Source organism: Octopus bimaculoides, chromosome 19 (genome assembly GCF_001194135.2).
Source record: "Octopus bimaculoides isolate UCB-OBI-ISO-001 chromosome 19, ASM119413v2, whole genome shotgun sequence".
Taxonomy (NCBI): domain Eukaryota; kingdom Metazoa; phylum Mollusca; class Cephalopoda; order Octopoda; family Octopodidae; genus Octopus; species Octopus bimaculoides.
In genome coordinates, this window is record NC_068999.1 from 21,992,796 (window position 1) to 22,006,862 (window position 14,067).

The 14,067-nt window shown below is 36.3% G+C and overlaps 1 protein-coding gene across 1 annotated transcript in view; it reads left to right on the forward strand.

Annotated features, from left to right (window-relative positions):
* Nucleotides 1–12,506, forward strand: part of LOC106872950 (E3 SUMO-protein ligase ZNF451) — a 52,960-nt gene extending 40,454 nt beyond the window's left edge. Inside the window, exons 7-9 of the mRNA XM_014920130.2 lie at nucleotides 762–1,348; nucleotides 8,091–8,187; nucleotides 12,251–12,506. Of these exons, the coding sequence (XP_014775616.1) occupies nucleotides 762–1,348; nucleotides 8,091–8,187; nucleotides 12,251–12,430 (864 nt within the window). The 3' untranslated portion in view covers nucleotides 12,431–12,506. The remainder of the gene's footprint in view (nucleotides 1–761; nucleotides 1,349–8,090; nucleotides 8,188–12,250) is intronic.
* The last annotated feature ends 1,561 nt before the right edge of the window (nucleotides 12,507–14,067 follow it).

Below are 14,067 nucleotides of genomic sequence, written 5' to 3' on the forward strand. Positions count from 1 at the left end.
GACCCTTGTATTAGATCTGCAATGAGCCTTGAATGCTGAGAACTTCAGAAAACTGAAAAGAAATGAAGTTAGCATGCTGCATTAGATGTGTGATTGTAAGTGCACATGAATGACAAAGTACAAGTCTGTCAAGTGGACATGTGGTGTGTATATCTTGGAGTCTTTCAATTTCATTCCAAAAGTGGTTCTTAAGTGTAAAGAACTATCTACTGAATTACAGTTTAAGTAGCTGAGTATTTCCAAAACACTTCAACTCTTGACACAAATAATTAAGCAGAATAGGTATGACACTGCAAGTGAAGACTGAGCCCTCAAATCACAAATAAAGACATTTTAGTGGACTTATTCTGTTTTCCATCTATCCAGTTTTATTTACAAATCTTGAGTCAACAGAAAGCTATGACAGATGGAATCAAACTTGGAAACTGTTGATTTTAAAATGTGCTTCTTAACCACTTGACCATGTTCTTTTAATTTTAACCTTGGCAACTCTTAATTTTCATTAGTATTGTGCAATTAATTACATTACATAACATACTCTGTAGCAGTACTTTGGTAGTAGAACATACCCACATGCTCATGAACATTTATTTTTCTTATCTTCAGATATAATTTTTTATTCAAAAATCTGTTTTTGGTTAAACCTTGGGTTTAGTCCTAAAAACATACCCTATGGCTTTTCATATTTTCATTCATGCTTCATATCTACATGTTTTGCTTTGTTTAAAATGTAAGAATATGAATTTTATTTTATTTTGCAGAAAGACATATTCTCAAATTATCTAGGAGATATAACCTGTTCTAGTTGCCAGCAAATATTCCATAAAAGTACCAATAGAATTATTGGCATGAAACATCAGTGTACTTTCGATAAAAGTGGTATTCTTTTGAAAAACAATTGCAAATCTTTTCGAGAATTTGTTTTGCGAAGCAGTTTAAGTTTACATTTTCTAAATTTGCTCATTACATCTGCTGATTTAGTATTACAGAACCCCAAGGCCAATTGCCACCACAACAATTTAAAAACAAATTTGAAAGTACCTTCAAAACGACGCAGAGTTAAAGCCTCTGTGAGTTTGAGTAATTTTACCTGCAACAATAAATCATCAACACAATTTCCATTTAGTTCAAAACAGTTTAACCCACCAACTATTTGGAGTACTCAGGATCTTGATTGTTACAGAGAGAAGAGCGAGTTGATAAATAAACTGACACAAATGAAACATATAATTTTCCTTGACCTGGATAACTGGACAGGCATTTTCAAACATGTTCATCATTACTTCCCTAATGAAACTTTTCTTTGGGCATTTTATGGGGCTAAAACAAAATGGTTTCCACCAAAGAGGTTAGTTATTTTGGATTTCTTTTACAAATGTTTTTCTTGTTTAATCCTTGGTTAGCCTCATTGAGCAAGCTTTATGTTCAAAGATGCTCCAATTGTGGCCATCCTATTTTTACATTAAGACATAGTATATCTAGGACTGCATTATTCTTGTGTCTTTCTTTTTTTAAGATAATATTGTGTAACTTGAGTATGATTTAGCCATTATTTCTAATGGGCCAAGCAACCACATAGAAGCTCCTAATTAGGTTGTTCTAAATTTTGTTGTTGGTATTGATGTTCTTTGTTTGTGTTCACCATTTGTAGCTATTGTCTGAAGACAAAGAACAAGAAATATTATAACTAGCATGTCAATTACATATGTAAAGAAAAACAATCAGCTGCAACAAAGAAAGGCACCCAGATAAAGCCAGAGATGAGGACTACTTTCGCAAAATGAACAATAATTTTAAAAGTTGTCTTACTCTCAAAGGGTTGTTTACCAAACAAGCTAAACAAATAGAAGGGGTTGGTTGTCCTTTAAACTTTGCAAAGTGTGGAAAACCACATACTATTTGTGAAACTCTTCTCTTACCAGCTACAAATGAAGTTTGGATACTATGAATTTCCTAGGTTAAAGTGCTGTAACAGCATCAGTTCCTCTCGGTAATAGTACTGTAGTGGCAAGAACAGATGACATGGCAAAAGATACAGAAAGTAAATTATGTGATGCTTTAAAAAACAAATAATTTTTTTTTACAATGTAATGAGTCGACTTTATGCAACAATAAATCTTTGGTAATGGCCTACATCCATTATGTAAATTCAAATCAGAAAATTATCGAAGAACTTCTGTTTGCTGAAAAAGTGGTACTTGACAAAAAGTTCTACAATTTTTTAGGTTGTTAAAGATTTTTTTTAATGTTAAGAATATTCCTCTCACAAATATTATTGCATTTGCAACAGATGGAGCACCAGTTATGATAGGCCATTATTGTAGATTTATAGCACGTTTAAAGGACGCAGTTCCACATATATTTGTAGTTCATTGTGTTGTTCATGAGACCACTTGGCTGCAAAACATCTTAGTGGTAGACTTCATAACACATTGAATGATGTAATTAAAACAGTAAATAAAATCAAGGCCCATTCACTAAATGACTGTACCTTTCAGAAGCTTTGCCATGATAAAGAAGAAAAATTTAAGCACCTGTTGTTTCATACTGAAGTGCAATAGTTGTTTTTGAATGAAAACTGTTTAAAGTGTTATGAGCGGTCTAATACTGTTTTAGAATTTCTCGATTCATATGATGACATGTGTAATAAATTAAGCAATGAAAGAGTTGATGTTGCATATCTTTCTGATATTTTCACTAAATTAAATGAGGTTAACATAACATTAAGTTACAAGGAAATATGAATTTAATTAAAGCAAAGATAAATATAAATGCATTTATCAGCAAATTATTGAGAAAAAATTTTCTATATTTTCCAAGCCTACACATAAAAGAAAACAATGATAGCAACTTGATATTAGATACAGATATAAATTGCTATTGTTCTCATCTGCAGACACTGAAAGAATATTTAATGATAAGGTTTAAAGATTTTACTGATTTTAAAGTACATGATTGGGTCTTAAATCCCTTTTTGATGTCAACCAAGTTTACATGAAAAAATCAGCATCTTAAAAAATGATTTTGAAGCTTAATATATTTTCAACAGCTTGGTTAGGAATCATTCTGGCCTAAAATGCAAAGCAAGTATACTCAAATTTGGCAAGAAATTAAATTACTGTTCATTGCTTTTCTTTCTTCATACTTAGTAGAGAAAGGATTCAGTGTGGTGTCACAATTTCTAACTAAGCAATGAAAGAAATTAGCAATAAGTCAGAGGAGACTTACAACTTCTTTTGACTAACATTGAACCTGAAATAGAAAATTTAGCTAGCTCTCATTAGGCACAGAAAAATCATTAACTTGCAAACTTTTGTCTTTATTAATTTTTTATCATTTCACTGTTAAAAATGAATTGTAATATACAGTCCATTTTTTTGAATAAGATATATAACTTATCATCTATGTTAAGATAGTTTAGTCATGTATCTCACTTGCCATGTTGGTAGGTACTAGACATAACAGCTACTTAAAATGGGGCAAGCAAAAAATAGGTTAAGAACTACTGATGTAGAGGCTCAACAGCTGTTCAAAGCTAAAGTAGTTCCTGATTTGATAAGAAAGCTCAGCCTTTAAGATTAAGTTTTAGCTATGTTATCAATATGTTGCAGCTATGAGAGATCATTACTATAACCTGCCTTTATGAATTTATGACTTTGTGCCAATGTAAAATATTATTCTACCTTTATTGTTTTTTATATACAAACAAATCATCATCATCATTTAACGTCCGCTTTCCATGCTAGCATGAGTTGAATGATTTGACTGAGGACTGGTGAACCAGATGGCTATACCAGGCTCCAATCTGATTTGGCAGAGTTTCTACAGCTGGATGTCCTTCCTAACACCAACCACTCTGAGAGTGTAGTGGGTGCTTTTATGTGCCACTGGCACGAAGGCCAGTCAGGAGGTGCTGGCAATGGCCACGCTCGAAATGGTGTATTTTACGTGCTACCTGCACAGGAGCCAGTCCAGCGGTACTGGCAATGAACTTGCTCGAATGTCTTTTCACGTGCCACTGGCACAAGTGCCAGGGAGGCAACGTTGGTAACGATCACGCTCAAATGGTGCTATTTACGTGCCACCAGCACGGAAGCCAGACTGCTGGTGCTCTGGCAACGATCATGCTCGGACGGTGCTCTTAGTGATTTCCTGGTACAGGTGCCATCACGATTTCGCTTTCGCTTGCCCCAACAGGTCTTCGCAAGCTGAGTTTAGTGTTCAATGAAGAGACGTTGGTATGGGTGCCAGTCTACAAATTTAGTTTGATTTCGATTTCACTTGCCTCAACAGAGCAACTAAGTGATTCACTGTTCAATCTTCCACATGTTTCATTCCATAATACAATATCTATTACATTAAAGTACTAACAACAGATTCCTGAGTATTAAAAAAAATCTGTTACACAATAGAAAGAGGATGGTAAGGGTGCGTGTGCAAGAGAAAGATAGAGATTTGAATGAATGCTTCAGCATGCATACAGATAACAACAAGCTGTAGGTATGAGAGAGTCGGGGATGTGTATATATGGCATACACTCAGATGATAATTAGCTGTGGGTATATAAGAAAGGGGTAAGGTATGCACATGCCATAAGTGTTTATATGTGCCAACCATATAATGATCAAGTGCTTCTCAAATTATTTTTCTTATTGAAATGGTATTTTGTCTGTTACAACAGACAATGATCATAGGGCATGACAGCAAGAATTGAATGGAGACAGGCAGAAAAGATAGTGGGAAAGACTGGGTGAAGTCCAAAGAAAAGAAATAAGAATTAGGAATAAAGAGAGGAGAATCAGTAATGGTGAAAAGCATTAACTTGGAAGAAAAGGAATGAAATTAATGCAAGAAATGTAGCTGGAAGGTGTCATATGAAGAATGTTGAAGCTGAAGCTAATAAGGAAAGGAATGAGAATTATTAATCAAGAAAGAAAAATGACGACAGACAATATTTTTTTTAAAAAAGCAGAATGAGGAAGCAGGCTAGAAAAGAAAACATGACCAGAGAGAATAGACAAGATTCCCTAGAATTTAATTAAAGAATTATGAAGGGAATGACAGGATGATATTACTGAGTGGGGGGGGGGTGTTATGGTCAGCACCACCACAAAATGGATTGTGGAACTTCCAAGTGTACTTCTAGTATGTTTTAAGCATAGAAATATACTTTTGTATACTTGATTTTTTTTCTTCAATCTCTATAGAAGTGGCATTTAGGGTCTTCAAGTATGGGAGCATCTAACTTAGGTTTTAAGCAATTAGCAAGAATCCCCATTTCTGATAAAAGCTCTGAACTACATAAGATGATTTTATTAACATCAATATTTTGTCAACATCCAATGTGTTTATTTTTATATGTTCTGAAACTGAAGTTTTGTGGGGAAATTCTTCTTCTTGAAAATGTATCAGACATTTTTTTTTTACTGAAACAAACAAAAAACATGAAACAATGTTTGTTGATATTAAATTCAAAAATAGTAAACTATTAATGGCACTGAGAATTATGGTAGCGAACTTTAGAAGACATCTATTAAAAAAAGGTTTGCATTAATTATACGAAAATAAGCATCACTGATAGTAAACTGTAATATTAGCAATAATACCATTAGAAGCATCAGCTATATCTTTTGCAACAACAATAACAAAAATAATAAATACAACAAAGGTGCAGGCATGGCTTTGTGATTGAGAAGCTTGCTTCCCAACCATGTGGTTTCAGGTTCAGTCCCACTGTGCAGCACTTTGGGCATGTGTCTTCTGCTATATCCCCGGGCTTACCAAAGCCTTGTAAGTGGATTTGGTTGATGGAAATTGAAAGAAGGCTGTCGTCTGTGTATGTTTGCATGTACCCTTATCTAGACATCATGTGCTTGTTGTAAATGAGCATCATTGTTATACAAGCGAGTTTTTTTCCAGTCTTCTGTGAAAAACATGTCTAACTATGGGAAAATATTACCTTGCTTGGAAACAGGTAAGGGTTGGTGACAGGAAGGGCATATGTCCATAGAAAATCTGCCTCAACAAATTCAGACTGATTCATACAAGCATGGAAAAGTGGATGCTAACTGATGATGAACAAAGGATAACAGTGACAATAGTGTTATTCTTTTTTATTTACTTTATTAGTGTCTCTGCTTTCCATGCTGGCATGGGTTAGATGCTTTGACTGAAACTGGTAAGCTGGAGGGCTGCAGCAAGTTCCAATCAGATTGGAACCTAGTGCAGTTCTCCAGCTTACTAGTTTCAGTCAAACTGTCTAACCCATGCCAGCATCAATGTAAAAAGGAAAGTGATGGTTGATTCCACACCAGTATTAACAACAACACTGGAGCTTCTTTGGAATTTCTTGATCTCAAATATTTCTATTGTCATCAAAGTAGAAATTCCATGCTAGATTAATACCAAAATGGATAATAGCAGATATAAGTGTGTGTGTGTGTGTGTATGTGCATGTGTATGTTTGTGTGTCTGTGTTTGTCCCCCCAACATCAATTGACAACCGATGCTGGTGTGTTTACGTCCCCGTAACTTAGTGGTTCGGCAAAAGAGACTGATAGAATAAGCACTGGGCTTACAAAGAATAAGTCCGGGGGTCGATATGCTTGACTAAAGGCGGTGCTCCAGCATGTCCGCAGTCGGATGCCTGAAACAAGTAAAAGAGTAAAAGAATCATGTCATTGAAATCTTGAAGGTATGAGATAATGCAAGACTAATTCAAAACTATGTGAATAAACAAGAATTACATTTGACATAGTAGTATGAATGCTAAAGGGTTAATTTCCCATGGTAGTATATCCTTTCAGTTCAACAGAAGATGTGTTACAGTATTTCTCTCTTAAGTTATTCTATTCAGTCATCATCATCATCATCATATGTCCACTTTTCCATGTTTGCATGGGTCACATGGAATTTGTTGAGACAGATTTTCTATGGTTGGACACCCTTCTTATTGCCAATCCTTACCTGTTTCCAAGCAAGGTAATATTTTCCCATCGCTTGACATGTTTTTACAGAAGATTGGAAATGAACCAACTCATCTGTAGGATGATGGTGATCAATCACAACTATGTTTGGACTAGGGTACACACACACACACACAAGGCATACATACATCACTGGCTTCTTTCAGTTTCTGACTACTAAATCCACTCATAAGGCATTTGTCGGTCAAGGGTTATTGTAGAAGACACTTGTTCAAGGTGCCTTACAGTGGGACCAAAGTCAAGGCTACATAGTTGGGGCAACCTTCTCAACCACACTGCCATGCCCACCCCTATATATAAATTTACCAGTGAAATGACTCATCAGTTTATCACTTAGTTAGGTTTTTATTAATAATTGCAGTTTGACACATTTTTTCCTGCTCTGCTCTCAACCAAGAAATTTATTGATTTTATTTCAGTCAATCAAGCAATTTCATTATTTTCAAAATAAATTCTAACCTAGCTATTTTTGGTTTTCCCATGCACAAATTCTGTACATCTTTTGTTATCGTGGCACATATGTCTAATGGTGCTATCTTGCAAAATGCCATAAGCCACTTCTGGGTTCATATAAATTACTTGACCTTGGTAGGATTTAACTCAGAACTCACAATACCAGAATAAATATTGGATTCAAATTCTGGCACAAGGCCAGCAATTTCGGGGATTGAGGTAAGTCAGTTACGGTGACCCCACTACTCAACTGGTACTTATTTTATCAACCCTGAAAGGATGAAAGGCAAACTCAACATTAGCAGATGCCAGAATAAACATTTGCAAAACATTTCATCCAGTACTCTCACAATTCAGCTAATTTACTGCCTATTAATTCACCTATTATCATTCAAACATACTTTGGTAGCAAGAAAAAAAACACCTACCAAATATATTTTTTCTTAGCTTTATAACTTCATAATTTTAATATGAACACTAAAGAGTTTTTTAAAAATTAAAGAGAATCAATATTGTTACTTATGTTTGAACAAAAATTGAAGTCAAAATTGATGGTAAGTTAGTAGTGCAGCGGTCATTATTATTACCTTTATTTGCCCATTAACATTTCTGTCTTGGCTATCTTCTGACTATGTTCTGTCTTATTTTCAGTGATGTTTATAAGAAACTAGTTCAAGATGGTTGCTTCTTTCTGAATCCTAAGAGTGGTTATACAAAACAAGCAGCTGATTTTGCTCTTGTTCTTCATGTAAGTAACTCTACTTTCAACTTGCAAATGGCTTATTTTGAAAGGTCTTGAATTGTGGCTTGGCACCAAATGAAAGTTTTAACCTACATGATGACAGGCAGACATGGAAATTTGTTAAATCTAATGAGACATGGAAAAGAAAAACTAGCTAGTCTGAGAACACTGTACCTTCAATAGACAGCAATGAAAAAACTCCAGGAAATTAAACAACAGCAATCTGCCATCCCCTATATATCTTCATGATAGGTTTATAGCCAGGTACAAATTACTATCTGCACATGTCTAATATTTGTGCAATAAGACCCACCTTTTTGACTCTTACTTCAAAAGTGTCAACCCTGGTTTCATTACAGTCACAAAAACATGGCACACTCTTTATACTGTGATGGTGTTTTTAGCATGGTTGGCTACAACTTGTTTCATAAAATCACATTAATCATTGTGGGGGTGATGTGATGGTCTACATTTGTTCAAACTTTTCAGCAATTCCTTGTGATGATTTGAACCAACCACAATAAAAGTTATTTTTCTGTGCTATACATATAAACATGTTGACACTTCTACTTGGAGTTGCTTACCACTCCTCAGACCACCATCAAGACACACAGCTTTTTGACATCCTCAGAGCTGCAACTAGGGAAGCAGCTATTTGTGTTTACATTGTTAGTGACTTCAATTACCCTGTCAGCTGCAAAGTGCAAGTGGTCTTGATTTAGTGGTGAATTTGTGCTGGTCACAAGTAATCCTTTCCCCCATAAGAAGTAGCAACACTTTGGATCTGCTCTTTACCACTACCCCTGAAACGGTTATCAGTGTCACTACTAAGAAATCTTTAGGCAACTTTGACCATGCTATGATCATTGCCAATCTGTCTCTTATGGGCAGAAACAAAAACCATCACCACCTCCAAACTGCTTGCTTTGACTGGAACAAAGGAGACTGGAACTCTTACTGCACTGAGCTACAATGCCCAAACTTCCTTGAATTTTACAATTCTGGAGATGTCAGTACTGCACTTCAGAACACCCTCAATTCGATCTGGGCCACATGTGAAGCATCCCAAAAGTGCAATTTGGGAGATGCAGCAGTCAGGAAAGAACATCATGATGTTGAACAGGAATACAGAGTATGTATAGAAGAAGGTACAATAGATCATTTAACCATCTCAAGCAGTTGACAAAAGAGGCAGTGCTTAAATTTGAACAACATATAGCAACCAACCCTGACAGTAAAGTGTTCTGGAAATATGGATGTTTGAAGCAGAGGCCTTATTCTTCTGTTGGCTCTCTTTGCAATCCCCACACATCAGATTACTGATGATCACAAAGAATATGCAGAACTTGCTGGCATTTTCACTGTTGAAAATCCATATGCACTATCTTCATCCCCTCTGACATCAAATTCTATAATGTCTGTGAAATATACACCTGCAATACTGTAACACCACCTCAAGAATAAGCACAACTGTGCCTCTCCTGGTTTTGGTGGTGTTACTTATCTGCTTCTAAAATGCAGCAGGTTCTTTTTTTTGCACTAGTTTTCGTTCTTCTTCCAATTCTGTTTTAATATCTGTCCCCCCAGAGCAGTAGAATATTGCCTGTCATTCCCCTGTTCAAAAAGGGTGATTGCACATCACTTGTCAACTACCGCCCAGTCAGTCTTACTAGCTGCATTGCCAAACTGATAGTCTTGTCAGAGAAGCACTTTGGAACTTCTGGAACTCTCACAGCCTTATTTGACCCTCACAATTTGGATTTATCCTCAACTCCAGCTGCTGTGGTCAACTCATTGAGTTTCTTGAAAATATCACTCAAATCGCTGATGGTAGCTCATGGTAGCTTCCAATTCTGTGCCTCATAAACGACTTATGGCAAAACTCTGCAATGAAGTGTGAAAGATGGTCTTCATAACTGGTTGAACTCTCTTATTCTCAGTCAAAAACAGGTAGTCATAGTTTCAGGATATCATTCTTCACCCTATGAGATGATACCTCTGGGATCTGTTCTTGGAGCCCTGTTGTTTGTTGCATATATTAATGACAAATGCCAGCTTGAAGAATGTTACAGTGTTGAAATATGCAGATGACATCAAACTGCACCTTATTTTTCATGCAATCAGACCCAGACATACTGCAGCAACAGATTGCTGACTGTGGTCAAGTGTGCCATCATGCATTTTGGGAAGAAAAACCTAACTTTTATGTACTCCCTCAACAACACCAATCTTAAGAAGTCATGCTAGTGCACCTACTGGGTGCTTTTTGTGCTACCTGCACCATTGATGTTGGTATGCAGCTTGCAGGACTATGAATCACTGGAGGGTGGGAGGGAAGCTTCATACTAGGTGATGAGGAGGTTAAACTATGAGAAGCAAGGTGGGCCAGAGAAGATTCTTGTAAGTCTGCCTGGGTTATTTAATATACAGAGCTGTTGCTGTTTCAACCAAAAGCTTTTGGTCTTAATGATGATTTCCACTTAGCAGTTTCCTGATCCCTTAAACTTATTCACTGAAAAATTAATTTAATCTTTTGATATTAATTTTTGAAAGGTCTATTTTGCTATTCTTCATCCATTGTTTTGTATCCGTTTTCTTTTCTTTTTTTTAGAAGTAGCAATTTATTCACTTTCTGAATCCTTGGCCTTTACCTGCACCTTCATCTGCTGTGTTGGTTTTTACCATTCTTTTATATTTTATGTGCTTTCCAAATTTTGTGTTCTTTTGTGTTCATTATGGAGAATCTTTTATTTTTAGCTCACTAATTATGGAAAGTTCTTTCTGTGGGCTTCAATCTGTCTATAAAGTCTTGTTTCTATGCCAATTGTTCACTGCTGCAGTTCTTGTTGGTTTTCTGTAGGGAAAAAAAATTATTTACATTCCTACTGCAGAAATGTAAATAATTTCAATTACCTCAGTGGTTTTTGAAATATTATCTCAATACAAACATTCTCTTTCAGCATTGTTGAAGGTAACCCTTTCTTTATACTGTTACATTCCCTGATGCTGGTGCACGTTATTTTCAGTTGGTTATTACTCTGGATATCTGACTATTGTTTAGTTATCTGTATATTTTTTTATTGAGGTTTCAGATCCAGTCAATGGCTGGAATGGTTCCCTTTGTGCTTCAGCACTACCAGCATACATGACTGTATCATTTGGGATCTCCTGTACTTTGTCATCGACAGTGTAATTCTATTGATTATTGAAAGCAATAGCAAGGAAGTGGGGTGTGATGGGGTGGGGAAACTGATTGAGTTTCTATTAACAACAGGTTTTAAATCCTGACATCCAACTGTTGTTCTACTGTGTCCATGTAACATTTGACTACAGATGGAATCAGGCAAATGTTCAATTTTTTGCAAGCTAGCTTAAGATATTTTTGGTGCTCCAGTTAATATTTTGAATTACAGGTATGGCAACATGCTTAAGTACCTGTGATGAGTAGATGTTTTATCAAAATCATCATCATATGTCTGTTTTCCATGCTGGCATAGGTTGGACAGTTTGGCAGGAGCTGGAGAACTACTTGGGCTCCATGTCTGTTTTAGCATGGCTTCTATGGCTGGATGCCCTTCCTAATGCCTTCCACTTTACACAGTGTACTGGGTGCATTTATGCAACACATGCATGGGTGCTTTTACATGGCACTGACATGGGTGGCATGAGCATCCATAAGCCTGCAAGATTAGGAACACTCAGTTGAAGAGGCATGCAGGGAATATGCCTGTATGCAAAGATAACTGCATATTTACTTAACTTGATGTGTTTTCTCAAGCACAGCAAACCACTAGTTTTTAATATTATTATTCTGTTAACAATTTTTTCTTAGGAATTTATTTATTTTTATTATTATTAACAGATTAACCAGAATGGCAAGACTAGAACATCAGAGAGTTTCTAGTTCTATGCTTGATATGCTCCGCATTCAAATCCTTCTATAGCTTACTTTCATCCTTATAAAATTGATGATATAAACATTCAATTATATCCCTCTTTCAAAATTTCTATAATTATATAACTATTTAACACTAGTAATACTATTGCTATAACTCAATCTAATTAACAGGTTGGAAAGATGGACGAACGTTTACCTGTGCACATCAAATTCACAATATTGTCTGGAGACAAAGGATTTTATGAAGTTAGTCACCAGTTTGAAAATTCCAAGAGGCACATGCAAATTGTTGATCCACATCATTTTACAAAAGAGTCATACAACTCCCTTTTTCAGTTATCACAGGTTTAGGTTCTTCTACAGAGAAATGTATTTTGTATATTATTTATTTTTATATGATTACAATAAACTGAATTGTTGCTTTTTATTTCATCATTGTTTAAATGTACACTTTTCCATGTCTGCATGGGTGAAATAGAATTCATTGAGGCAGATTCTCTACACTCATACCTTTCTTGTCACCAAGCCATGTCTGTTTCTAAGCAAAATAATATTTCCCTATGGCTGGAATAATTTTTTCCAGAAAAGAAAGGTGGGAAGGGTGGTGGGGACTTCCCTCTTGACAGAACGAAGAAATTTCCCACTGTCTTTGCAAGCAACAAGCAGGTGGATTTGGTTTCAGATCCAGGCAAGGCCAAACGAGGTCCTACAAGTCATTTATTATGACAAGTGGCATTATATCGGGGTTGAAAGAATGATGTATATAATATTAAATATGCTAAGATAATCTGAAAACAGTAGAGACTTTTAAATATTTACCAGTTTTTATGAAATTTTGGGGTTAAGAGACTTGAGCTAATGGAAGCTAAATGTAACAGAAGTTAATTAATCCAATAATGATTTTCAAAGTTAACTTAAAAGTTAAATTGTTAATGAAAATGTTAACTTCATTAATTAATGGTTAACGGACTTAGGCTCAACTCTGTATATATATGTATATGTGTATAAGGACCAAGATACCTGGTGCCTTGCTGTATTCAAGAAGACTCATATTCTGCAGCAGAAGTGTTAAGACCAGTTCCTCTGGTGGTGTCACATAAGAGCACATTCTGTAAAGTGGTTGGCATTAGGAAGTGCCAGCATGGACAATGGATGTTAAATGATGATGTGCATGTGCATATGCATACACACACACACACACACACACCATCATCATCATCATCATCATCATCATCATTTAACATCCATTGTCCATGCTGGCTTGGGTTGGACTGCACCAAGTTCCAATATCTGCTTTTTTATAGTTTCCACAGCTGGATGCCCTGGTGACAAGAGATTAAGGTACATTAGAGGGATTGAAAAGGGTGTCTTGCTGTGGAGGAGATTACTTAGCTGCCCCAGCTGGCAAAGAAAGAGGTGTCCTCTCATGTTACAGGGAGGTGAATATAAGAGAAGTAGTACAGAAGATTGGACAGAGTGAGTGGATAGGTAAAAAGTTTGTGTGAATATGAAACAGTGGCAGATGGATAGAGGTGGAGAATAGAAGGGAATGCAGTGAGTGCTAAACATGATGGAAGGAGAGGCTAGGAAGAAAAGTTATAGGAGGAGTGGGTGTTTGAAAGATGAGTGGTGGGGGAAAAATTTAGCTAACAGATACTATCTACTTTCTCTTTGAGTGGAGGCGCAATGGCCCAGTGGTTAGGGCAGCGGCCTCGCGGTCATAGGATCACAGTTTCGATTCCCAGACCGGGCGTTGTGAGTGTTTATTGAGCGAAAACACCTAAAGCTCCACAAGGCTCCGGCAGGGGATGGTGGCGAACCCTGCTGTACTCTTTCACCACAACCTTCTCTCACTCTTACTTCCTGTTTCTGTTGTGCCTGTAATTCAAAGGGTCGGCCTTGTCACACTGTCACGTTGAATATCCCCGAGAACTACATTAAGGGTACACGTGTCTGTGGAGTGCTCAGCCACTTGCACGTTAATTTCA